At 43.5% G+C, this 26,359-nt stretch overlaps 2 protein-coding genes across 5 annotated transcripts in view; both read left to right on the top strand.

Annotated features, from left to right (window-relative positions):
• LOC119182088 (segment polarity protein dishevelled homolog DVL-3-like) overlaps positions 1 to 9,047 on the top strand; it is a 29,786-nt gene extending 20,739 nt beyond the window's left edge. Inside the window, exons 14-16 of one of the 3 annotated variants that reach the window (XM_075888903.1) lie at positions 986 to 1,180; positions 4,627 to 4,698; positions 8,485 to 9,047. In XM_075888903.1, the coding sequence (XP_075745018.1) occupies positions 986 to 1,180; positions 4,627 to 4,698; positions 8,485 to 8,534 (317 nt within the window). In that variant the 3' untranslated portion in view covers positions 8,535 to 9,047. Of the gene's footprint in view, positions 1 to 985; positions 1,181 to 4,626; positions 4,812 to 8,484 lie in introns of all 3 variants that reach the window. The other 2 variants (XM_075888902.1, XM_075888904.1) reach the window with 2 other exon arrangements.
• A 5,378-nt stretch (positions 9,048 to 14,425) lies between these two features.
• The window catches only part of LOC119182121 (DNA damage-binding protein 2), a 41,314-nt gene continuing 29,380 nt past the window's right edge, over positions 14,426 to 26,359 (top strand). For both annotated transcript variants that reach the window (XR_012894187.1, XM_037433231.2), the window contains exons 1-6: positions 14,426 to 14,862; positions 15,876 to 16,076; positions 17,377 to 17,522; positions 19,803 to 19,902; positions 20,472 to 20,655; positions 23,467 to 23,609. Coding sequence is in view for 1 of the 2 variants with exons in the window: in XM_037433231.2 (XP_037289128.2) it covers positions 14,575 to 14,862; positions 15,876 to 16,076; positions 17,377 to 17,522; positions 19,803 to 19,902; positions 20,472 to 20,655; positions 23,467 to 23,609 (1,062 nt within the window). In the remaining variant the exon portion in view is untranslated. The remainder of the gene's footprint in view (positions 14,863 to 15,875; positions 16,077 to 17,376; positions 17,523 to 19,802; positions 19,903 to 20,471; positions 20,656 to 23,466; positions 23,610 to 26,359) is intronic.

Below are 26,359 nucleotides of genomic sequence, written 5' to 3'. Positions count from 1 at the left end.
GAACTTTACTGCAGTGCAAATTTCTCGTGAATATGCGTTTTCACAGCTTAGCACCTCTTCACTGCAGTGAAATTACTTTTACATGTAAATGTATATACATAAAATTAAATGCTTTCACAGTTTAGCACTCATGTACTGCAGTGAAACCACCTTTTTATTTTGTTACATGTAGATTAATAATATGTTACATGTGGTTTTTATGCAGTGAAGACGTGCTGAACCATAAAAACATTTACCTTTTTTTTTTTTTAAGGTGGTTTCACTGAAGTGAAGTGGTGCTAAGCTGTGAAAACACTTGTACAAGCAAACTTTGCATTGTCGCAAAGCCTTACTTCAAGGTTAAGTGAAGAATTTAAGTTTCTAAACATGTTCTACTGACTTATATGCTCTAGATATTGCACATATTAAAATGTAACATATTTTGCAGGTTATCACTTGCATTCTACCGAAAGTCAAATGCTGCTACTATTCAAAGTCGTTTCCAGTTTCTTTGAAGCAAAAAAATGACATTTGCGCAAGCTTTGTTTCAATTTTTAAAAAATATTAGGCACGTTTGTTATAACTTGACAAATATATTCAATTATCTTTATAATATGAGATATATATGCTATTTAAATTTGACTTGAGGTTATTTGACCAAAGTCACTATTCGCTTCGAACCTGAAATTCACTATTTGCATAAGCCTAAAATAAGTGATTCGGTCTGCATTGCCTCATCCCTAATAAAACAATTAGGGAACACCATGTTCCTTTCTCATAAGAATGTGCTTAGGGATCCTCTGCAACCTTTCTTCTATAATTTCACCTTAAAGTATTAGAAAATATTCAAATGATTTGCACTCGAACTTTCATATTCGAATTCGCTTTGCACTCAGAATTTTGCTATTCACACTGCTCTAGCTTTTACTTTTGATGTAGCCCTCCTCTTTCACATCCAGTTTTGGTCACATGATTCACACTCTGTACCTTGCCCTGCCCTGTTCAGACATGTGCTCACTGCGTCTTCAAGAAGAGGACGAGGAAGGTGGGGCTGGGGGCATGGTGCCCCCCTGGGGCTGCTTGGGTCCCCTACTGCCAGCCGGGTACGTGTGTGGCAGCACGGCTGCCCCGAGTGCTGCCGAGACACAACTGGCCTCCTACGTCAACTATGCTCGTGAGGGGAGCACCCATTCGGGATCTGGTGAGCACTTTGGTCCTGAACTCTGTGTCTAAACGAGCCCTCTCTCGTCAACCGGTGTTTCCCTAAATAAAGTCTGATTGCAGTAGTGGTTTATGTGAATGTTTGGTTTAATAAAGCAAACAGCTGCCTTATTCAACATTTGCTGTACTTTAATTCCCAACGTCTAAACTTTCATTCTCATTTCTCTGAGAATGAAAGATAGGTCGGTCAACCACATGCATATCTAGTTGCCTTAGTGCTTAGAGATAAGGAGAGACATTCTAAAAGCTAAATATCCAACCCTATGTGAGACACAATAGTACTTTGATTTAATGAAAAAATACCATATTTATGTCCAGTATCAACTTTGAGCATCCATTTTTTAGATGCTGATGTCAGTATGAGGTATTTTCATGATGCTCTCAAATTATGTTATTTCTTTACTATATTTGCCTGGCGTGGCCAGGCCAAAAAGAAGTGATATTGCACAATATCGTAATATATTTGATCCCAGCTATAACGACCTATCAGTTATACCGACCGTATTTCTGTGCACTTACAATTTCCCTTTGCTGTCCTTTGAAACTGTGTCATGAACACTTCCAACATGATCGCAGTGAAAATATTATGCATACAAAGTAGGAAAAAAAATTTAAAACTGGATTTCTAAAGCGCGTGAGAAGCTCGCATTCAAGTGCGCTCCGCTGCAGTTTACTTGCAACAATGTTATCATCAACGGCGGCAAGCACCGCATGCAGATTTCGGGTGCTGCAAGAGAGTTCCCTCGCTCTTCAGATGTTTCTTCAGTGGCAGAATGACAGTGAACCTTTTCTGACGCAGTTCTCTTCATCTATGACAAACGGTAATGAACCTAAAAAATTTTCAAATGCAAAAAGCCATAAATGCAGGAAGCAATAACTTTTTTTTTGCATGAATGACACCACAAGGTGCCACAAAACGTTTTGCGCCTTTCGGTTACGACAGAGACTGATCGATCAATAATAATGACTCCCGTGCGGTTGTGGCAATGCCTTCATGAATAAGCATCAAAAAAGAGCGAAGACAATGTGATTGGTAGCAATGAACATGCCAGTATGACCAATCACTGACAACCTTATCAGTTATCTGCAAATATCTGCTTGGCTGAGCGTTTGACATAAACTGTGTGAAGTGACAGTGGTACAGGGGTGCTATGCTGTCGTTAGCAAATCCACCGCCGCTGCGCCGTGCATGGCCACTTGCCAAATACATGTCTTCATCACATTGAATGAAGAGGCTATATGCCGCACGAGTGAAGCATACACGAAGAACGCAACAAACACGTGCATACATTACTGCAAACGACCCGGCATGTGACGGTGTGAGCCGAGTATTCACATACTACACGCAACCAGACAGGGATGATCGGTTCCACATGGCAGTATCACGCTTCAGTGAAACAGCATCAATTCTAGCAAAGGTGGTTCAATTCAGTTGTGAGCACGCAGTGGGCATCACTTAACACACGAAAAGGCGTGATTTGTCACCGGTGGGGTTGTTAGGGCGTTGACGTGATGACCTGTGGCATTGTAATCTAGAGTAATTGTTATGTGTGCGGATGGTGTGTTCTCTGCTGTTATTGCACAGGTCACATTCGGTTTTAAGCAAAGCTTTTTCAAAAATAAAACATTTATATTGCACTTATTTGTGTGCCTCCTTTTCTTGTCCCCATGTGTTCCTCGCAAAGCACTTCAATGAAAATTTTCAGTCGGACATGTTTTCATTACTCTTGACTTCCCTCAAATCTGGATATATTGGACGTAAAGGTGATCACAAGATACTGTATTTACTCGCGTAAGGAACGCTTAATGAACGCACGCGGGGTAAATGTTATGAAAACTTTTTCGGGAAAAAGAACAAATGCGCTAATGCAAAAAAAAAAAGTTAGGTCGCTTAGCCTTTCATATGCACGTACACTGTTTGAAAACAGCTTTTTTGTTTCACTTTACTCATTGTCCGGTGGTTGATGGGACTATCTTCTGCAAGCTGACCTCGGGCCACGGGGGGCGGGCGCTTTGCAACTACCTTTTCTGGCAATCGTTTAACTGCAAGAGTGGTATCTGCTTGTGATCTCGAGGGGCGTCCGGGGAATGAAGGAACAGTTAGAGTGAAGAAAAAAGAAAGGCTAAAAAGAGGGAAGGGGGGGGTTTCGCTGAAATCAACCGAGTTTGGTGACCTTCGCTGGCTATGTGCTTATCAGCTGCGATGTCTCTACATCTCTTTACACTCACATTGTGCATGAACCCAGCTAAGGCGCATAGATAAGATGGGGGGGGGGGGGGACCTGCTGCGCACAGATAGTAAAAAAAGCAATAGGCACGCGCAAGGGGCGAGGTGGCGAATGAGCCAAGGTGTTTGAGGGGGGTTGGCAAAGTAATGAAAAGCGGGAAGAGAGCGAACGGGTGAGGAGGCACCAGGTGTTGGTTAGCGGGACTGCAGGAGATGAATGTAGGAGATGCGTTTATCATGCGGGGGGAAAAAAATCCAAATTTTTTATTACTGAAGTTGGGGGTGCGTTTATTCTGCGAGTGCATTCATTACGCGAGTAAATATGTTAGTTCAGTACAGTAAAACCTCATAGATACATTCCCATTTCAGGCTATTTCCTGGTGCCAATCTTCACAACAAATGCCAGCTATGGTGTAATCTGTCAATATGGTTTATTGGGCGGGTTGGTGATACATAATTGTTTTGAAATGAGAGCACACTACTTAGAAGCGCTTGTCCCTGTCTTTCTGTCTGCGTCTAAGTAGTGAGCTCTCATTTCAAAACAAACAATGTTGTGAATCATAAATTTTTAGAGTGATTTTGCTGTGTCTTCCTCTTTTCTCTTTGCTATTGTCCTTCATTAAGAAAGCACAGCATTTGGTTGACCAGCCTCGTAGAAATATAGCCATATAGACAGGCATGCATGAATGCGCTCAACGAGAGCACAAGCCAAATGGAAATGAGGGGGGTCTTGCAACATGGAGACCCGGCAACAACAAGGTTTTGACGTCTCAAGGTTCAGTGACATCATCTTCTACAGCTGTGTGACACAGTGAAATCTGATCATTCAAGGACAGATACCATTTTAATGAACTCTTCTGTGCATTCTGATAAGCTGCTGTTAGGACATATCACTCTACGCAATAGGCAGTCCGCAACTAGGTTACATGCCTAAATGGTCTGCAATGCATGTGAATGTGATATTGCATAGAAACACTCTCCTGTTGGATTGGGCTACGTTAGAAGGCAAAATTTTAAGCCTACTGTTATGACTGCATTATATCTCACCTCAAGTTATAGTCATCTCTTTCTTCTCCTTGAGTCATTGAAAATTCTTCCTCCTTTGTCTTTCTCATAATCTCTCAACGAGCTGCACAAAACAGCGCAGAGTGTCAGGTGGCATTTTTAGAGCTGGTGTGATGCCCGGTGTGGCAATGCAGGGGGCAGTGGCGGACCACCCGCGGAGTCTAGCCGCAGCGTGGACGGTGCCGAGGGCTCTCAAGAACTGACCGGTAGTAGGCAGTCCTTCCGCATGGCCATGGGCAACCCCTGCGAGCTCTTTGTGGACGTCATGTGACGCGTGCATGAGCATGCCACTGTCCCACAACCGACGAGCTCCATGAGGGTACAACACTACACTTGCGTCAGCTGTGACACCTTGCACACAACACTTATCACCTCTCAAGTAGCTCACGAAAGGCCTTGATGCCCTGTATTTTATGGCTTGCGAAACACAGTGTGCCGTTACACTTTCTACATACCGTAATGTAGAAGACTTGAATACAATTCTGTATTTTCAACTGCCATTACTAGAACCCGTCTTGAGAGCAGTTTATGTGTGACTAGCAGGCGGGAGAAAGCTCTTGTCTGTCATAGCTCAGTTGCATATAAATGAGAGTGTGGTTTATGCAGCTTTCGAAGTTCAACTATTTGCTTTAGCCTTGATACCAGCAACCAGTAACATTGCTTTGAAAACGCTTTCACACAAATCACACACACAAATCTTCAAGCACTCACACAAATCTTCAAGCAATATGGTCTTGTCATCTGAGAAACTGCTTTGTACGATGAAGCCCTACCTTGTGCCTCCTTGATTTTTTTTTTTTTATCTTGTGTCTACTCCTAGATTAGTGCTTGGATATGGCATGCAGTTGGCTTTTTGTTTTTTTCTTTTCAGAAATAGCATGTGACCAGTGCTTTCACTGAAGATGTGTAAATATTAAGTAATGCCTTGTCCATGCACAATGCTGCAGGTGCCATCAGTTACCTAGCAACTGTCCAGAAATAGTATATCAAAAAAGTTGCTGTTAACCCAAGGATAGTATGAAACTGCCGGGACATTTTGGGGTGTATATGTGTATGCCTGTCAATTCACAGCAACTTTTTCTCATTGTGAGAAATGTTGCACATATCTTCAGTTGTCCTTAGGGGACTTCAACAGTTGTAAGGGGTTTTGCATGGTATGGCCACCATGCATCTAGAGAGCCACCCTATTGTGTGTGCGGTGTTTTTATTGCTGAAGAAGGGTCAAGTTACTGTTAGCTAGGAGATACTTTGCATTCTGGTTGTCACATTGGTGAGTATTCTAAGCAATGCTGCACATCGCAAGAGCTCAACTGGCTTCTGCATCTATGCATGCCTGTTAGTTTCCCATGCAGTACTGGAGAACCGGCTACTAACTTACCATTACTCAATCTCATTTGTCAGCACATGGTGGCTTGTGTAAGTGGCAAACTGTGCCTACATGCTCCCATTTTCATGGGTGTAACGTGAGAAGTGTAAGTGGTAGGGGCAGGTGTAACGTTGGGTGATCCAAGGATGGCAGAAAGATCAGAGGGCAAACATGGGTAGTGGATATTCTAGTTGACAATAATCGAAAGGTATCGACTTGGTATGGCCGCATGATGTGCAAGACAGACAACTGCTGGTGAAGTAGAGTGATGGAATGGTCACCAAGAAATGGGAAATGCAGTCAAGGATGGCAACGAGCTAGATGAAGTGACGAAACTAAGAAGTTTGCAAGAATTAAATGGGAAGAGCTCACACAAGGCGGCAAGTGAGTTCTAGGTTACCTTGTCAATATGTTTGATTGGGCGAGGTGGTGATGCATGATTGTTTGAAATAAGAGCGCATTACGTAGACACGGACAGGATAGACAGAGACAGACAGGGTCCCTGTCTGTCCTGTCCGCGTCTACATAGTACGCTCTTATTTCAAACAATCTAGGTTATGTAATGAACACACTTTTTTTTTTTCTAAAAATATCAGAGCAAAGGTGGGAGTGTGTTTACTATGCGGGGCAAATTATATGAAAACTTTTTTGGGATGGGCTAAAAATGTAGTAATGTAAAAAAAAAAAAGTCAAGTCACTTAGTCTTTTGAAATTGACATACACGTATGCTGTTTGAAAACAGCTCCTTTGTTGCACTTCACTCATATTCAGTGGTTGAAGGCGCTATCTTATGCAAGCAGTCCCTGCACTGCCCGTGCACTCCACAAAAGCATTTCGCGGCTTTCTTTTCGTGCAACCGTTTAACCGCAACAATGGTATCTCCTGCGATCTCGAGGGGTGCCCAGAAGCATGCGCTACGATGCCCTTTGCCAACTACGTGACAACTTTGCACAATGACTGCGACGACACTGTTATTGCGTCAAGCTACTATCAAGGCATCAAAAAAAAGCCAATTGAAATAATAATGACAAAATACGGCTGCTGTACGGCTTCTCGTATGTGAAATTACTGTAGGAAAGGTAGCCTGTATTTTGTGTTTCTTGAAGTACACGCTGGTAACAAGTATGAAGAGAAAATTGCAACTGAAGCGAGAATATAGAGTGCTGCCACGTTGCAGTAATTGTCACGATCTTTTCTGGCCAACAAGTCAATTTCTTGGGATTTCCAAAAACCTGTGACGCGATGGCAACGAATTCACAACAGCCATGGCGACAGCAAACACTGTCATCGTCGCTCGAAAATCACGGACATGTGGGTGGGCCTTACAGTTTAATATACAGAAAGCGACTGTCGGTTGGCGCAGGCAGTTTCGTGACCTTTGCTCACTGTGTGCTTATCAGCTGCGATGTCTCACACTCGCACCGTTCGTGAACCCCAATGTGGCACAGATAATTAGAAAAAGACAGGGGATATGCCGCACACAGATAGAAAGAAAAACAATACGGCACGTGGTAGTGGGCGAAAGGAGAGGGAGCGAGCGGAGGGTGCCGAGGGGGGTCGGCATAATAATAAAAAACTAAAGATCCAACGGGCAAGGAGGCGCCAGGTGCAGGTTAGCGGGACTGCAGTGGGTGAATGTAGGGGGTGCGTTTATTAGGTGGGAGAAAGCAAAATTCAGATTTTGACTGAAGTTTGGAGTGGATTTATTGTGCAAGTGCGTTCACTACGGGAGTAAATATTGTACTATAAGGGGCCTTCATCTTGCAGTGAACAAAAAATAAATTGATGATGATGAAAAATGTTGCTGAAGATGACATATGCTGTTTTGCAGTTAGTTACGTGTCCCCATTCTTTCGCCTAACAGTCTGGTAACTGTAGCAACATCAGTTGTGGCTGTGCACTTCTGTGCCACCACTCTAGATATAAAATCATGCAATATTATGTTCCAGGGCCAAAGGTGTGCATGTTATTCACACCAAGAACTAAGAAGACATAACTGTACAAAGTTGGCGTGCAGGTTACATCGTAATTTTGCCTTGTGGTATGGCCACAATTTATTTCAATATAAGGCGACAAGTTTCGAAAACTGCACCACTGTGGCAGTAAACAATAAACTGTTTTGAAACTCTGGTCCGTGTCAATAACACTGTAGGGTGTTTCATGCAGACAGTGTCAATTATGGGTTTGAGGAACTTGTACATGCAAGATCGCTTTTCACTTCTTTTTTCAATCGATATTGCGTGAAGTAACATTATGATAGTAATTTGGGTTATACATGCAGATGGGTCATACATACATATATAGAGATGGGTTATACATGCAAAATAAAATAAGCTTTGTGTGCCTGGTCCAGTCATCTTTTTTGCTTTTCCAGCACAAATCACCTTTACTAACTGTGGTTGCCATTTTTAAGCAGATCCCTCAGCACCTTATGTACATGTTGTAGTGTCACCTCGAAGCCCTTCCCTTCCGAAAACACAATCCACTCATCTGTGTGAAGCATAAGCTGTGCATGTGTGGTATTTAGGAGGAGTCTGTTCTTGCATGACCGACTGCCTGCCTGTCTGCTGGGACACTGCATGCTCTTTCGGTCTTCCCTAACCCGAGTTCCTTGCCTGCTTTGCAGTGGAAGAGGATGGCTTGGAGTATCAGTACTCAGACAAGGGCTTGGTCTAACGCCTTAGCCTTCACGATGGAGCCAGAGGCAGCACTAGAGCGTCACAGGACTCCAACATAAAACTTGACACAGCGTCTGGCCGACGCACAATTTGAGCCCAATGAACCTTCCTTGTCAAAACTTGCTTTTCACACTCGGCACTAAGATCCGAGCAATTTTTTTATAGAGCCCTGCTGGTCAGCAAGTGGTTGTGGCAAATCATCAGTGGACAAGTGGTGCAATTCTGCGGCCAATCATACGTACCGCAGTGGCACTGTGAGCGCCGCTGCAGCAGCGCGCTCTTTTTCAATGTGCTATACGGAGGCCAAAAAAGTGTGTATGATGTGTGGCAGTTATGCGAGGACATTCCGACTGGCACGGTACTATCCCAATGTAATGTGTTTGTTGACCAATGTCTGATGTGTGTTTATGTGGATGACTGCAGGCCAACAATTTTTAGCGTGCTTGTTTTTATTTAGTGACCTCTACATTGTGCTTGTCACAAACCATGAATAAAAGGTTGCTGTATAGTGCTTATGGCTAGTTAATCTTGACTTGTGCTACACATGCTTGTGAAACTTTGAACCACTAATACTCCTCACACTCACTACACTCGTCAGCAACTTTCCTTGATGGCACTGTGGGAACTACAGAACCGAAGTGCATACCTGCTACTGCACCAAAGGGCCGTATTCAAGTTTACTAATAATTTTCTTGTTTGCCTCGCTCAAATAAATGCTGCTTTATTTATTATGAGACTAGGACAGATGCTGGAGGTTGCAGGTAAAATACAAGTATTGTTTGCTTTGCAGGAATGCCTTTCTTTTCTTTTCATTCCTTAAACAACGGCACATTTTCAGCAAACCCATTTTTCAAGGTAAGCGTGTGGTTACAAGCGCACTGTTTAGTTCCCCAAGAAAATATACTGGTAATGTGACAGTAAAATTTACACTGAACCACCAAAGTGTTTCTCCCATTCACATGTTCGTGAATATAGTTTTTTACGATGCGAGCAAGCGAAACCGAAATCGGCTGCAAGCTGCTGTACTACTTGCAGAGCAACATGTATGTGTGGAAGCCCCACCTCTGTAGCTTTCGCTCTGATGTCAAGATAAGTTGTTGCCGAGTACAGCTGCGTATTTGGCCCAACCTTGCCCTTGCTAAAAGTTGGCCATTTGCTTTGCAGTGTAGCATAGATTTCACACCCCATCTTTAGATGGCAACGTAGGGCCGTTATTTACAATTCACAATTATGCTTGACCATTCTTCCACTTGTCATTTAAGTCATGTCACACTCTCCGTTTCTGGTCATTACTGGCCATACTTATACTGATTTCTTGTCATGCATAAAATAACATCAGTCGTGCTTGGACTATCATTGAACGTGATACTTATCAAGTTGTTCATCATCTGAAAACCAAATTACTAGGCTTGTGCGAATTGCGAGTTTTAGGTTCCAATAGAATAGTAATTTGGTAAGAATAATTTCATCATATTTGCGTATTATAAAGAAAACTTATCATATTTATGATGATCGAACTAATCTGATCTATATTGTTTTAAATTGAAACAAGCCATGGGCAAATGCTATAGGTTTTGATTCAATGGAAGCAGAAGCAACTTCCAATAGTACCAGAATTTGAGTTGCAGTAGAATGCACGTAATAACCTGTAAAATATGTTGCGTTCTAAATTTACCATTCTTAGAGCATATAAGTTCCCATAGAAATTTTGTAAGCTTATAAAAAAAAATAATGGCAGCATAACCACGGGGTGAATGATGGAGAGTGGGGCGAAGCATCCGTCCGTCCATGCGTCCGTCTGTGTGACCGTCCGTGCGTCCTTCCGGCTGTCTGTGTGTGTGTCCATTCATGCATCCGCATGTCCTTCCCTGCGTTCGTCCATGTGTTCATCCGTGTGTGCAGCCATCCATGCATCTGTCTGTGTGTCCGTTCGTCCATCTATTCGACACTCCAAGTACCACCATCTCGCATCTTTTCATCATATATTCCCCATATAGAAGCACCGCCATCAAGCGGACATTCCAAGGACTAAACAAGAGGTGGCACACGCACACTTTCTTACGGCTTGTGCTTTGGGTCTACTTCCCACCTTTAACCACCTCGAGTTCGTGGTATATACTAGTTCACTGTATTCATGGCACTGCGGCCCAACGCTCGCTAAACCTTTATAAAACGAAGGAGGTTACGCCCAGAGAGCATAACGTAGCAACCCTTTCTTGTCAGATAGTGGTCAATTTACATGTCAATGGCTGCTAATTGAGAATGAGAGACAGGAGAATTCGGCTTTTAGTTAATGCGCACGCTGCGAATTTTTTATTGTTCAACAGCGCACAGGAGAAATCTCCCACCGGTACCACCTTGCAGGTCAAAGGGCAAGACTGGTTATGCACGACGACTACGATGAGGGATGAATGGGTGCCGCTTTAAGGAGCATTGCCCCTAAATAAAAGAATCAATGGGTGGGTTGGTGGGTGGGGGGGTTAAAGTGTTTATTTAACCTCAAAGTAAAGTAGGTGTTCTGTGGTAAAGTTTTGCGGCAGTGCAAACTTTTCCTGAAAAAATGTGTTAACGGCAGAGCACCCCTTCACTGCAGCGAAGCCACATTTACAGAAAGTTACATGTGGATACACCTACTTGTTTACTTCGAAATTTCCAATAATTTAGATTCGAAGGGAATGCAAATACATTAGTATTCCTTCGATTATTTGAAGTGTGCAAATATTTGCACAGGCCTACAAGTTACAATGATTTGCAAGAGGAATCTTTGTCGATTAGAACTGAAGGGGTTAACAGTATTTACAGCTTTGGCAAAATGGTATCTACTGATTTGCTTCAGAAAGCCAGCTTTTAATAATGTGTGTGCAACCCCGGTGTCCCTAGGGATGTTATCTTTTTTTATTCAGATGTAGATTAAAAAAAACAGGGCACAGGATAGTGCCACGAAGCTCCATCCAGTCCTCTTCTTTTGTCATCTACGTGGGTTGCATCTGTAAACTTTCTTCAGCATGAGCAGACTAGCCCAACAACACGATCCAGTTTTTCTAGTGTTGTGATGACAATTATATGGACATTCGGCATGTTTTGTCGTAACCATCGATGGTGCCGTGATGTTCTATATAAAGTCCTCATCGATAACATTGCCCCACGCATGAAATGGTTTATGTGCAAGGTATTATTAAAGAAGCAAGGAGGCATCTCAATTTAAAGAGCGACACAAAGTAACTAATAAAGAGTGCATAGCCAAAGAAAAAGGCAGCAACAAGTGAGGAGGAAGTCTCATCTTCTATAAGAGAAGACAGGTGTATGGACTAGTATATCGTGGTTGGATACTATCAACATAACATTTTTGGTGGAACCAAGTGAAATCCATTGTTTTGGTGATGATTTCGACTAGATCTGTGCAAATATAGCAATATTTGAGTGCAAAGTAATTTCAAATATTGAAGTGCAAATGTGAATCATTAAATATTTGTCAATTTTTTAAAGAATATTTTGTAATATTATTTGAAGCAAAATTGCAGAAAAAAGTTGGAGAGGATTACTAGGCATATTCTTATGAGATAGCAAATGAAGGTCTTTCTTTTGGCTAGGTTGATGAACCACTGGCTAGGTATTTATGTACATGATTTGGTGCAGGTAAAAATGTTGCCGACAACACTTTACGCATTACAGGCAAAGATGCTATTTCCTCAGCCTCTCCTCCTTTTTCAAGTAATGTAGAAGCCCAACTGATGTGGGGAACAAGGGAGGGCTCCTTTCAAGTCCAGAGTTTCATATCTTCCTCGTAGACATCTGTATATGAGAACATCTGAAATTTTAGATGCTAAAAATCTGCAGCGTTTATTTTTACTTCCTGCCTGAATTTCTGGTTTAAAACAGTATTAATTGAGCCCCCACCTTTTTCCCATCTGTCATCTACATCTAGGAACCTATGTTTTCTGGAGTCAACACATTTGAGACTGCAGCAGAGCCTGAAAGGCAGCTTTGCCGCAATACGAAACTAAGTTGGGGTGAAGCATATAAAGAAAATCTAAAGGAGCAATTGTTAATTGAGATGTTCAGTGTATTTCTCTTCGGAAAGTTCGAATAGAAATAGAAATTTTAATGTGAACAGAATTGAGTAGCAAGCACTATTTTTTTTTGAAAACTAATCGAAATTTTGAATAAATACATTAAGTCTTGTATCCTGTCTTCTTTGCTTGAGCTGGTACCTGCACGGATAACCGTGCTACCATTTCGTTAACCGGATTAAGGTCCCTAAGTTTCATCTAGGTACCTTAAAGAGCAATTGTTAATTGAGATGTTCAGTGTATTTCTCTTCGGAAAGTTCGAATAGAAATAGAAATTTTAATGTGAACAGAATTGAGTAGCAAGCACTATTTTTTTTTGAAAACTAATCGAAATTTTGAATAAATACATTAAGTCTTGTATCCTGTCTTCTTTGCTTGAGCTGGTACCTGCACGGATAACCGTGCTACCATTTCGTTAACCGGATTAAGGTCCCTAAGTTTCATCTAGGTACCTTAAACCGCGTAACCGTGCTACCACCCACTGTCTATGCTTTAATGCAATCAAGGATGTGATACAGATGTTCTCTGCCACCACTGCGGGCATCAAAGCACTCTCTGACCTTACTGTTATTTGCCGCCTCATCATTGCTAGCATTGAACGTTAAGGATACCAAGAAAATGAAATGTTCATAGAACATATTGATGCGCTCAAGCAATTAAAGTGCCTCCACTTTGCGCACCTTTTCAGCGAAGGCTCCGTAGGTGCAGCGATAATCCGCTCTGGGACGTTGTAAATATGCGTGGTCCTCTTTGAGAATCCTGAAGCGTCGCATAGGCGTGTGCAGGGTTCTGAATCAGGGGGGAGGAGGGCAGAAGTTCATCGCAGCCCCCCCCCCCCCCCATTTTATTTGGTGACTACCCCCTCCCCCACGTGTACTACAGACTGCCACATTACCCGGGGGGAAGGGCGTGCTGGGCCACAGAGGTAGCGATGATGATGGGTTCTGGTCCGTGATGTGGTCGTCCTGGAGTTCAGAAGTGTTCTGGCTCGGGCAAGTTTGTTATTTATGAACACATTTTGTTATCTATGAACGTAGCGCGGCACATATGAAAAAAAGGAAAAGACGACACAGACGTCAAGAAAGGTAGGCGCTAAACTTCCAACTGTTTATTTCATGCCCTTCCCATCCATGCGTAAAAACTCAACTCATATTGCATGTGAATTGCCGACGATGAAGCGACGACAGGGTGTCGTCGGGGCCCCAACTCGGATAATGATTGTATCTTGGAATAAAGCCATGAAACCACGTGCAAGATGAGTTGTATTCTTACGAATGTATAAGATAGATGTGAAGGGCATGAAATAAACAGTTGGAAATTTAGCGCCTATTTTTCTTGACGTCTGTGTTTAATGTGTGCCGCGCTAATACAAGTTAAGTTCGTCCTTGAGCTTGCGGGCGCCTAGCAACCGAAATACGCGCGCAGATTGCGCAAGCGGACGACTCGCGCGTGCGCAGAATGAGCTAAAACAACGCCTCCTCTAGAAAGATGCCCGAGGAATGGCTCGCGCTCCCAGCGGAGTTGGCCTACCTTCAGTTTTAAACAAGCTCCGCGCGGTGACGCTCGCGACCGACACTATTATCACAACGACCAGCTAAGCGTTTTTCATCTGCGGCCCATAGGGGCGCGTCAGTCGAGAGTTGTTTGAGACCTGCAACTGTGCACCACTGTTTCGGAGGCTATGCAAAGTGTTGCGTTGTTGCATCGTTCGCCACAGGTGACGCTAGCGACCGAGAACATTTCAAATTGAAGGAAAGAAAGAGTGTGGCAGCTGTTTTTTTTCTCATGCGGCAGGCATCTTCCTAGAGGAGGCGTTAGCTAAAAACAAGGTTCGCGCCATTCCTGCAACGTGCCTGAACTTGTCTGTTAAAGGTAAAAGCACGTTGAGTGCGTGCGGGTGGTTTCGGCTGGCTATTGTGCTCCAGTACTACACGTGGAAAGCTTGTCATCCCGAACACGACTGGCTTCATGGACGAGGCTGGGCCAAGTAGTCGCGGTCGTCGCAGACGACGCGAACTTGCAAACGACGACGATGAAGCGACGGCGGAGCGTCGTCGTGCCCCCAACTCGGTGAGTACGAAGAAAAAGAGTGACGCTGGCAAGAAGAGCGGGAAAAAAGGCTCAAAGAAATCGAGCGATGTGAAGAAGCCGGCCGTCAGTTCAATTAAGGCAGCGCCGAAAAGGAAAGACAATCTCGTGCAGTGCCTGAACAACAGTTTGTTGAGAGACGGATCCAGCGACCAGCAACTTGGCAAGGTGAGGTGACTTGTGTGTCGTCGTTGTCAAGGGGGATATCATCTAAAAATTGCACTTCAAAGTTCAGTGTAGCACCTACGTGTGGGAGAAAATTTGACGCGTTTCTTATACCAGACGATCGTGAAAAAGTATTCGACAGTAGGCATGTTAGCTGTAAGGACGTCCCTTTTCATTGATCGTCGATTGTTGAGAGTCAGAAATACAAAATTTCACCCAGATGGTCTGCATCTTTCTGGTGGAGAAACAAGCGAGCACATGCTCTGAAGAGCTGGCGCAAGCATTTCGGCTGAGCGAAGTCTAGAGTTGCTTTGCACTAAGCTGCCAAACAGCTCGGACAGATATATGCTTCCATTTCAACTTATATATGCTTCCTTTCAACTTATATATGCTTCCATTTCCAATTTAGTTGTAACTGGTAACAGCTGCCAATTGAAATCAGTTACTACTGGAATCAACTCAAACCAGTTGATCCCAGTTAACACCCGTTGAGACCAGTTGAATTCCCAGTTACACATTTTCACCTGGGTTAACAATGTTTATGGCTCAGACAGCTTAAATGCTTCATCTGTCTGAAGCGCCAGTATTTTAAAAAAAGTGTAAATGTTACACCTTATGCAGTTGGGCACCTTAATTGTTTATTGTACAGAATAACAACACAGGAAAACCTACAGAGATGCGCAGAACATCAAAGGTACAGCTAGGCCTTAAATAATTTATCGTTGATCATTAGCTGTTTACATTTAAATGCTACTTGATTATAGCAGGGCAGGTATTTTAGCCCTGTTCACTTAAATATTCATATTAGACTCGTGCAGAAGGTGGAATGTGTGTGTGTCTTCTTTGTAGCTCTTAGTCTTTGTTGGTTTCCTGCCCTTTTTTTTTTTCTTCTTTGTAAGATGCACTACACAACACAACAAATGTAAGTGGCAAGAAATGGCCCCATTTTGAGCTGTATACGATCTGACCTCAATGGTATCAACTACTTTGATTCGTCTATAACTGTGCTTGTTCAGTTGAAGAGGCAGCTGCTGGCTCGGGAAGTGCTTGGCTTCACACTCCCCACTCTGCCCATGCCAGAGTTCAACGAATCGGCGCGAGTGACATGTATTCAGTGGCACCCAACTCGTCCGAACCTCCTTGCTGTGGGATCCAAGAACGGCGAGATTGTACTGTGGAATGCCTGGGACACCAAGAAGACCGCTCACACACCGCCGGTAGACATCTTGCTTGTTCATCTTTATTCTTATAAATTCATCTTGCATGTAAGGATGAATGAATACGGACAGCATCAATGCTTTCAATGCCCCTGCCTTTTATTTAGTGAGAATGAATATATATATATATATATATATATATATATATATATATATATATATATATATATATATATATATATATATATATATATATATATATATATATGTTACAACACTTACCTTCGTACTTCATTCATGAGCATGTATGTTTCGTGGCTTATTGATCTTTTTTCTTGGGAGCACTTTAATTCGTGGACTTTGAATGTGTCTCTGAAGTCTGACATTGTTAGATGAGCTGATAATGAGTCAAAATGCACTCAAAAGCTCGAGTTAGTTTTTCGAGCTTTAATTGGCACCATCAAAGGGCTCTAAGCATCTCTCTTGATTTGCAAGACAACTCATTACCATCAGTGTATCAGGATACTTATGTAGTGGCGTGGAATAACGGTCAGCCAAAACTGTAGTTGATAAACCTCCAGTGATAAACCTCCAGTTCAGCAGCCAAGGTCATAATTGAAAGAGCACTGACACAAAATTTCGAAAGCAAGATAATGAATGAGATAGATTTATGTGGAGAGGAGACATGCACAAGATCTATGAAACACCAATGGTAAATATTGCCTTGAAGATATTTAAAACCAATTTCAAAGAGCATGCCATGCGAATGAGCGAGATGCAGAGCCCCTCGCGACGTTTTCATCAATGCAGTGTCAACATGAACAAACTTGCATCACGAGTTGTGTTGGCTGGTTGCTTGCGCGTGCCTTGTGCTTGTGCTACCTGTGATTTCTTCCTCTGTGCATGCAGCTTTGTGTGTGCTTGCTGTGCTCTTTTTCGCTGCGGCGCTCGCTCTCGCACGCGGCATGTACGTCGCAATTTTCCATGGTCACGTAGCCAGCTGTATTACCTTGACAGCAGAACTGCTCCTGTCTAACTTGGTGCTCTTTGAAACCGAAACTACCACCAAGCACTCTAAAAATGTCTCAGTAAATAACCATAGCAAGCTCGTGTTAATGGGGCTTCTAGTCGGGGTAAATGAATAATAACCCACCTATTGGGGGAAAAAAAAGGTACAAAAGTTTGTTTCAGTGCTCTTTTAATGTATATGTTGCTGCTGCAGGGCTGTTTTAGCAGGCTTGCATAGCACAGTTTTACCGAGTTTCGCATGGGCACCAGAAAGGACTTTGTGAGAGCTAGGGCCTGTTGTGGTGCTAAAGATATCAATTGTCTCTCCTTCATGTTTCTCCTTTCTATGCAGACTGGTAGTGGCTCAGCTGTGGCAGCTATCAAGTTTCATCCTGATACGGCAACACAGGTGTACACTGCCACGCTACTCAGCAAAGTAATGCTGCAGAACTTCGAAGGAGGCGACCCTCAGGTGTTCTGGGACACGGAGTCCGAGAGGTAAGAGACTTGCCCTCTTACGCGTGCACTCACACTTTGTGTTTTGAACATTGTTTAGCAGCATAGCTACGGTTGTTAGAAAAGGTTTGGGCATTGTAAACATTCAACCAGGGGGGCTGATTGCACAGGGTCAATATTTTCAGCAAATTGTCAAACTGCTGTGTGGCATAGAAACTTCTAAACAGAAGCTTGCGCACTTGTCTTATCAAGGAAGCTCTGTTTCAGGCCTAACCCCCGAATGCAGAGATGTTACTTGGCTCGCGCCTTCGACTTGACTTGAGCAAGTCGGCGTGAAGCAAGCAGCAAACTTCAAAACGCCCTAGTCAGCCTTCGCGTTTCATATATGCTCAGGCTGTCTTGCTTGGTCAAGTCAAGAATGAGCTTCAAAGCAGAAACACGCTGCTCGCCTGCTAACGAGGTTAATAATAAAGTTGTTTGCGTAAGGCACATGTTACAGCAAAAAAAGACCATACGTTTTAAAATAACTATAAATACGAAGCACCACAAACATATTTTTGCCATTTTATGGCTAACGAGCTGCACGTGGTGCCTGCCGCCACAGTGATGCGCAGTGTTGCTTCTGTAAAGCGTTCGTTGCCTGCTGTTTTTAGTGGCCACCCAAATGCGGCACGTTTATTCATGCTTGCTTGTTTGGAGGTGAAACAAGCATCGCATTGGGTTCTTTCGCCATTATTTCTTTTTTCGATCGAACGCCACGGCGTGTATTTGTGCTGACCGGGCTCACGAGGTAACGCAATTTTCACTGTGTTTGCCTTTCTGTTCGCCTGTGGACCTGCTTGTAGCGGGCTAGGTTGCAGTTATATATAAAAAAAAACAAGTTCTGGGAACAAAAGTGATTTGTATCCTTTTGTTGATCTTGGTAAACAAGAGAAAAAGCGGGGCGACTGCGGAAAGCCCACCAGCATCGCGCGCAGGTGCTTTGCGATGAGTAGCTAACTTTTCCGACCGCACGGCACACTGTCGACTACAGAATGCGGACAAGATTCTCAGTGACTAGGATGTGCCAGCACCGTAAAACCTAAGAGCCATCAGTAGTTGCAACACTGGAGGCACAGGCTGTCTTCGGTTGTCTCCACTTTCAAGGATCGGCAACATAACCAGCAGCTGCCGCACGGCGTTCTTCGCGAATCTGTACCGAGCATGGAACCGAGCTCATCTTACAAGGCCATCGGATTTCCTCGGTCACGTAAAGCGGGTCCAAGAATCTTCGGCAGGCAGTGCGCCTCAGAAAATCCTACGCTTATGGCGAGGCAAGCAAACTCAAAAGTGGCCACCCTCCGCGCGACATTCATTCCAGAGGTGGCCATGTTGGAATAACGCATGAAGTCACTTTCAAGCTAGCCCCGCAGCTGACTTGAAACTTGTCCTGACTTCGACCGAGCCAAGTCGCCTTCAAGTCGTCCGCAAGTTCGAGAACGATTTATGGTGACCGGCAAGACTGCCTTGAGTCAAGAACGAGTCAAGTGCGAGTCAAGTAACATCTCTGCATTCGGGGGTAAAAGTGAAGTTCGCATATATCTGCCTGCATATATCTGTAAACCATTCAATACAGAGTACATGATGTCTCTGATTGATGTGTACCAATAAAAAGAAAAGGAAAGGAGCGATCCTTTTGTAAATAATGTAAACATGCCTGAGCTACTGGTGTGTTGTGCTGGTAATCTGCCTAATGAGAGATAGAGAGCGCTTTATTGAAAAGCAGAGAATTTTGCCGGCGTGTGTGTGTCGCTGACTTGCTACTCTGCGTGGAGAAGGGGATTGGGGACTGAAAGGAAAGAAGAGAGAGAAAAAAATATTGAGAATTAAAATGGAAAGAAAAAAGGTAAATATACAGACATTTTTCTGTCTCTTGGGTGGTGACGTGTGCTGACAACATGACGTGAGTTTTTGCCTAATGAAAGCACAAGTGAGTGGGCTAACTGAATAAAGGAAATGATAGCCAAGGTTTTAATTACTGTACCAAGTGTTTCTGGCATTTTTGGGAAGTCTGCCAAGTGGAGAGCAATGCTTGACATAAATATGTTGGAAAGAAGAAAGAAAAACTAATTTTTGTTAAGACTAGAACACTATTATTGAGAGGCAGCTCAGCATTAATGAAAAACGATTCAAACTTAATTTCGTCGCATAATATCTGCAGGCAGTAGCTGAGAGTGATAAGTAGGATGTACATACTAATGTCAGCTACACATTTATCCTTTGACAATTTTGCCGGTTGTGCCTAAAGAACACTTTCATATACCAGTTTTTCTGTCTTTGCAGGGTGTGGTTTACATCCTTGGACATTTTGCATGAGAGGAAAATGTTATTAGCTGGAGACAACATGGGCTGCGTTTATGCATTCAACACTACTGGCGAGTTGGTAAGTAGGTAGAGCAAAGGACACTGTGGCCTTGAAGATTGCTTGATCTATTTGCATTTCAATGGAGCCTGCTTGTTCTAATGATTTTTAGACTGTACAGACTTCTTTATTTCATCCTTACTTTCCTTAACCCCAAGGAGCCCTTGTGAAATTTTTTTCAGTGCCAATGTTTGTTAACATGCAGGATATGATTGAGCGTGCCAACATTGGCACAGAATATGACTTTCTTTATCTATCATTGAAGAGAGAAAGGTCTAGACACAATATTGTTAGAACTAGCAGACAATGATACCAAGGAAAGTATACGGGATGTTATTAGTAGAAATTGTAATTTAAATGTGAAGAAAAGTGTATGAAAAGATAACTTGCCACCAGCAATAGAGCATCGAATGTGCTATTCATAGGTCGCCGGCGAGGACTGAACCTGTGACCTTCGAATAACGCATCCAGTATTGCTTATTTGCTCATTGTGGTGTGGTCTTCAAACTGTTGCAGATAGCTCTTTTTTAGTAGTTAATGCCCGTTCATGTTTCCTGTATGAAACGGGATTATTTATTTACATTTTGCAGATGTGGCCAGAACCTGTTCGTTTCCATAAGGGCAAGGTTAAATATATGGAGTTCGTGGGACAGGGCTCAGATCTACTGATAACAGCATCTGTGGACCACACAGTTCGCATTTGGGATGTGCGCAAGCTGGGTGGTGTCAAGGACTTCCTCATAGAACTGCCACACACTCAGGGAGTGAACTCCGGTATGTTTAACTGCGCTTGGCTTGGTGATCACTAGCATCGTGTATTTTTACATTGACTGCTAGGTCATCTTACTATGTAGGTATGTGAAGCAGCGTTTCATTGTGGCAGTGCTGTGTTTGGTGCATGATAGACCTGGTTGCTTATGTACCGTGAAACACAACAAATATTGTGGCTGTACAACATTTTTAGTATCAATACTATTGCTGCTATTGCTTGAATGGTAACAGCTTCTTTAGGTGCCGAGTGCTGCTGCTCAAAGCCAATGTCGTTTCTTCCACATGGCATGTGAAAAAAAGAAAATAAAATGAAACCTGACATGACAGTCACAAATCTTCATAAGCTGTGATCACCTAATGGGATCGTAGCAACACTTTTTAAAGGCGTACTGGCACTAATTTCCGAAGCTGTGTTCACTTTTCTGTACAAATCACCTGTAAATGTGAAGCTCGGGAAATCGTGACGTATTTTGACATTGAAGTAAACTTCACATGCTCTACCTACTAACATCGACACTACTGTCATGATGTTAAGTTACAGTGTCAATCCCAGTGACTTCACGCACTGATATGGCTAGTTGGGATGACGTCGGGCACCAAAACATGCAAGATGACTGTTTTTGCATGACTTTCTCAATCGTCTGCTTATGCCATGCACTCACGATAGTTCAAGGCACCAGTTAAAGTGAAATTGCCCTCTAGTGTCTCGTGTACCCGCGAATACACAGTCCAAGTTGATCACGAGGCAATGGGATCGTTTTATTTTGATTTGTCATCTTACACATTGTGAAATCTTGCACTGATCGAACAGGGGACAGCAGGTATAAGTTGGTGGGGAGACGCAAGGTTTTCGCATGATCCTGGGCTGAAACAAGTATGGGTCGACTGTGCACTGTTTCCACATATGCAGCACTGGACAAACGATAGAGCAGCTGTGGAAATGTCACAATATCTTGCGTGTTCACGTGATAACAAGCCCATATTGTGTCTTGGCATCGAGGAACTGTAGCAACTAGCTTTTAAGGACATGTAATTAATTTTTCACATCATCTCACTCTGTGAGCACATTTTCGGGGCTCTTGTGGGGCTTGGTCTTTCATTTAATTAAAAAGAACAACTGAAATAAAGGTATAGCTAAGCAAATAGCAAAATCCTGGTGTGAATTCGTATGTAGAAGTTTTTAAGTGTGAATCGAATCGAATATTTTTCAAATGCTTCGAAGTGAAATAGCAGGAAACAGGGGGGTAAAAAGAGGGAGAAGATTTCTCGGCATATATGAGATAGCAACATGAAAGTCTTTCTTTAACTTTCAAAAATGATTAATCGAGGCGAGGGTAATATGTTAATTTAACCGTGAAGGGGTGCTTCGTTGCAGTGCAGATTTTTTTGTGTGTGTGTGTGGGGGGGGGGGGAGTGTTTAGTGTTTTCACGGCATGACATTTCTACGTTGCAGTCAAGCCACATTTACAGGGGGCTACATGCAACTTATACGGTGTTTGTTTTGAATACTACAAAACTTACAGTGATTGCGTTTCGTATCAAAGTGAATTTGGATACTTTCATATTTGTCTTAATATTCAAAGTGCTCAGATTCCTGTGTATGACTAAAAATAACCGTATTTACTCGCATAATCCTCGCACTTTTTTTGACGGAAAACTGATGCAAAGTTGGAGGGTGCGAGAATTACATGGGGAAAACTTTCTACGAATACGTACAGAGCGAAAAAGAAAACGAAGTGGCCGCAAATCAGGATTCTCACTCCAGCAACTTACAGCAAGCTTTAAGAAGTACTAATTAGAACTTACCTCAACAATAAAAGCAGAGGTTCAACAGAAGGCAAGATCTATTTGAGACACAAAAAGTGCAAGCAAATAGTCAAGAATTAGAATACCATACGCAAAGCTTGTGGGCGTTGCGGGCATAATGGTAGCGTTCGTCGCTCAACAAGAGCCCTCAAAAGGTAAGCGTAGGACGCCAGTATTGCGTTGATGGCTATTTAACAGAATCGTATGCAGTTTCCTCCTGAAGAAATAAAGTTTACCATCAATCCCAGTTTTAGGCCCACGGTAGGCCCAACGCTTCCTGGTGGCTTTCAGCTGCCGTCACCAGTAGCGAACACAAAACTCGTATGCTCCGAAAGGCCTGCCGGCGGCCCTGTTGCTGTTGTTTAGTGCATGATCAATCACTTTCAACTTGAAAGCAGCCGTGTAGCTTCAGTATCGCCCTCTAACGTGACAAGATTACCGACACAACATACAAAACACGCTGCAACGCCCACTTGCCTCTTTGGCTTGGCTTAGATTGGATTGAATCTCGGTGCTATAATAGTATGCTCTATGCTTAGGAGATGGCGCCAAATGGCACGTGCTATCATCATAAATCGCTGGAACGAGCAGACAACATTATTACGGCGATTTTTGGGGGTGCGATAATTACTCGAGGAAAAAAAGAAATCGTATTTTTCTTGGGCGATGGGGGGGGGGGGGGAAGGGGGGGTGCGAGAATTATGCGAGTGTGAGGATTACGCGAGTAAGTATGGTACCTCTTTGTCCCGCATCACTGGGTAGATCTTGAAGAAGTATGGAAAGCTTTGGCAATTACCATTGAGGCCCGTGTGCTCAGATTTGGGTGCACGTTAAAAGAACCCCAGGTGGTCAAAATTTCCGGAGTCCTTCACTACGGCGTATCTCATAATCATATGGTGGCTTTGGGACGTTAAACCCCATATATCAAATTATCGGCAATTACCAATGCACTGAGCTAATGACTGCATCCTGCATGGTTGCTCACTGCATGTTTTATTTTCATCGTAGCCTTTGTGAGCCCATCTGACCGGACCTCGCTGCTTACCACAGACCAGAAAAATGAGCTGCGTGTGTATCGAGGTCCTGCTTGGCGAGAACCGCTGATAATACCTCATCCACATCGTCAGTTCCAGCACCTTACACCCATTCAGGTATGAGCTGTCTTCTGGTTCAACTCTCATTGCTCTGAACAGGATGCTAGTTTCTTGCTCATGCTGATGAAGTTGATCCTCTTCATAAGAAACATTGATGTAAAAGACTATTGGGTATAAGAGATGCCAGTAGACACTAGCGTGCCTACATTAAAAGAAAAATTAGGAAAATGTAAACAAGTTTGTAAGAGATCCTTGCAAAAGACACATTTGACAAGAATTGTCCTTTAACAATTTTTGTCAAAGGACAATTCTTTTGACAATTACATAGCTGTCAAGACTCCCGAATTTCGACTGTTTCTTCCGTTTGTACGGTTGTCATGAAAATGTCTTCGAAATCGAAATTTCTGTGCGGGTTCTGGCCGCATTGGCAAAAAAGCAGCTCAGTCTGCTCAAGGCTTTTCGAACCTACCCCATTTTATTATAAATGAGTTTAAGAGTGTTCATCTAAATGTACTTTAGAATATCAGTGATCCAAAACAGCGGCAGATAGAAATTTGTGAAAATCTCCGGCCGAATTCTACTATCTCCATTGGGCCTAAATTTGAATGCTCCGAACACATTTCCTAATCATGTTGGGTGATACGAACTTTAGTACGGGAAGCGTTGAACGAAGGCTGAGAGCAGTGTACTCCAAGCTTTGGAAGTACGCGTGCAACTGGTGCACGCACTGTCTTCTACAGTGAGTGTGATTATTGTTGCCACAACTGCTGTGGACGAAACTGCGGTCACTGCTGACAGGATCATGTATGGCGACGACGTAACTGACAGAACCCCGAAAGTGTGCGCTCAACCAGTCAAATCAATGCTGCTTTCCGCAAACTCTGCGGACAGAACTGCTGTAGATGCAATCTTGGATCGCATAAAACGACTCAGTTTTGGCGCCTGCGCATACCAACGCACGAGGATTGTAAAAGGAACTACCGTTTGCCGCAACCACCACGTACGAAACCGCGGTTGCGGTGACGCGATAGTGATCTACGAGCTTCAAGGGCGCGCAGCGGTAGATTAAAGGCCGTAAATACGTTAAAAAAAAAGTCGCAGTTTTGCCAAAAGGGCAAAGCAATGAATGCGACCGCAACAGCTTGGAGTGCCACGCTGAGAACCGCAAGCAGATCGTAACGTGCAGCGTGCTGCTCTCGCACAGATGATGCACGAAAACGATACACACAGGACAAGAGCAAACTAACAATGTTTACCACTCGACACGCAACGCGCTGTTTAAACAAAAACGGTGCACAATATGTAATCACAGGTACTGATGAGTTCAAACTAAGAGGTGCCCAGTTGTTATACCTAGCTGTGTATGAAAAGCGTGCTCTTTTCGCTGTGCAGAGACCGACGTGACCTTTGTGGGCCCGGCAACTAACGCAATCGTTCCGGTAAAAGCCAACTGCACACGATTCTCCCCACCAAGGGATAAGCGCGCACACACAAGCATCTAAATCCCCCTCCCCCCAATCCGTGGGGCAAAGTACGCATGAAAGATAAGCACGCGTCGGCGCATCGCGACGAGCTGGGGCGTTTGTTTTTATTTTTAGTGTTTATGTGTGGGTGTGTATATATATTTATATTGTAATAATACACAGTACTAGGCTGGGGTGTCAGCCATCTTCTTTATTTCTAACCTCTTCTTTCTCCTCGTCTCCCTCCAACCCTGCCTCACGTCCACGTACACTCCCCCTCTTTGAAGACTCATCACTCCTGGGGTGATACATGGAAACGTTTCCAATGGTCGCAAAATCCAGCACATCATCATCGTTGGTGTAACCGACCCTTTTGAGGACGCCATGTTGCACTGCGATCTGCACCACGCGGTAAGGTTCCATGTACATTTGCTTTGGGCCGGGAAGGCCTTTTCTGACAAGCACCAGATCGTTCAGTTGTATCTGAGGTATCCGCGTGTTATGGCGACGGTCAAAGTTTCTCTCCATACTTTCCCGGTATCGCTGGTAGGCTTCCGAAAATTTTTCGTTTTTCGCACAATTGCAGGCAGTCTGCAATGCAAAGTTCTTGATCAGCAGGAAGCACTGGTACCTTTCCGAAGGCTGTAAAATATGGGCTATAGCCGATGCTCTCAGTGTGCGACCGATTGTGATGAGCGACAGCTGCCTCCAAGCAGCACTTCCATCCACCCTGAAAACCTGGATACATTGTAATGAACTGCTTCAAATCCCGAATGATTCTTTCAGCCATGCCGTTTCCTGCAGGATGGTATGGAGCGCAGCGTCGCAATACAACTCCTTGTTCCTTCGCCCAATCTTGCTAACGCTGACTGAGGAACGCTGGCCCATTGTCTGATATTACTATTTTCGTATTCTTGAACATCTCTCGACTCAAAAGAGCGATCACACTATTTGCGTCTTTCCTTCCCGGCCGTGCGGCCACTATTCTTGTGCACTGGTCTATTGCCACTAGGAAACGTTCTTCTTACTTCTGCAGCTTTCTTCTTGAGCTCTGCGAAATCCAGATGAATGACTTCAAATGGTACGTTGGAATGTTGAGGCAAAACCATCTCGTCTGTTCTCTGAAGGTACTTGGCTTTGTGAACTTGACATTGATGACAAGACTGAGCATATCGTTGAACGTCCTCTTTCATGTGTTTCCACTGGAAACTCTGACGAATCTTGTGATATGTCCTTCAAAAGCCGTCATGTCCACCTGAGTGCGGGGAGTCGTAATTGAGCTCCAAAATTCGAGGCACCATTGTTTCTGGGGCTGTGAACGTTCCGTTATGGAACTTAAGTTCT

Source organism: Rhipicephalus microplus, chromosome 3 (genome assembly GCF_043290135.1).
Source record: "Rhipicephalus microplus isolate Deutch F79 chromosome 3, USDA_Rmic, whole genome shotgun sequence".
Taxonomy (NCBI): domain Eukaryota; kingdom Metazoa; phylum Arthropoda; class Arachnida; order Ixodida; family Ixodidae; genus Rhipicephalus; species Rhipicephalus microplus.
The sequence above is the reverse complement of the archived record's forward strand: the minus strand, read 5'-3'. Positions and strand labels throughout refer to the sequence as shown.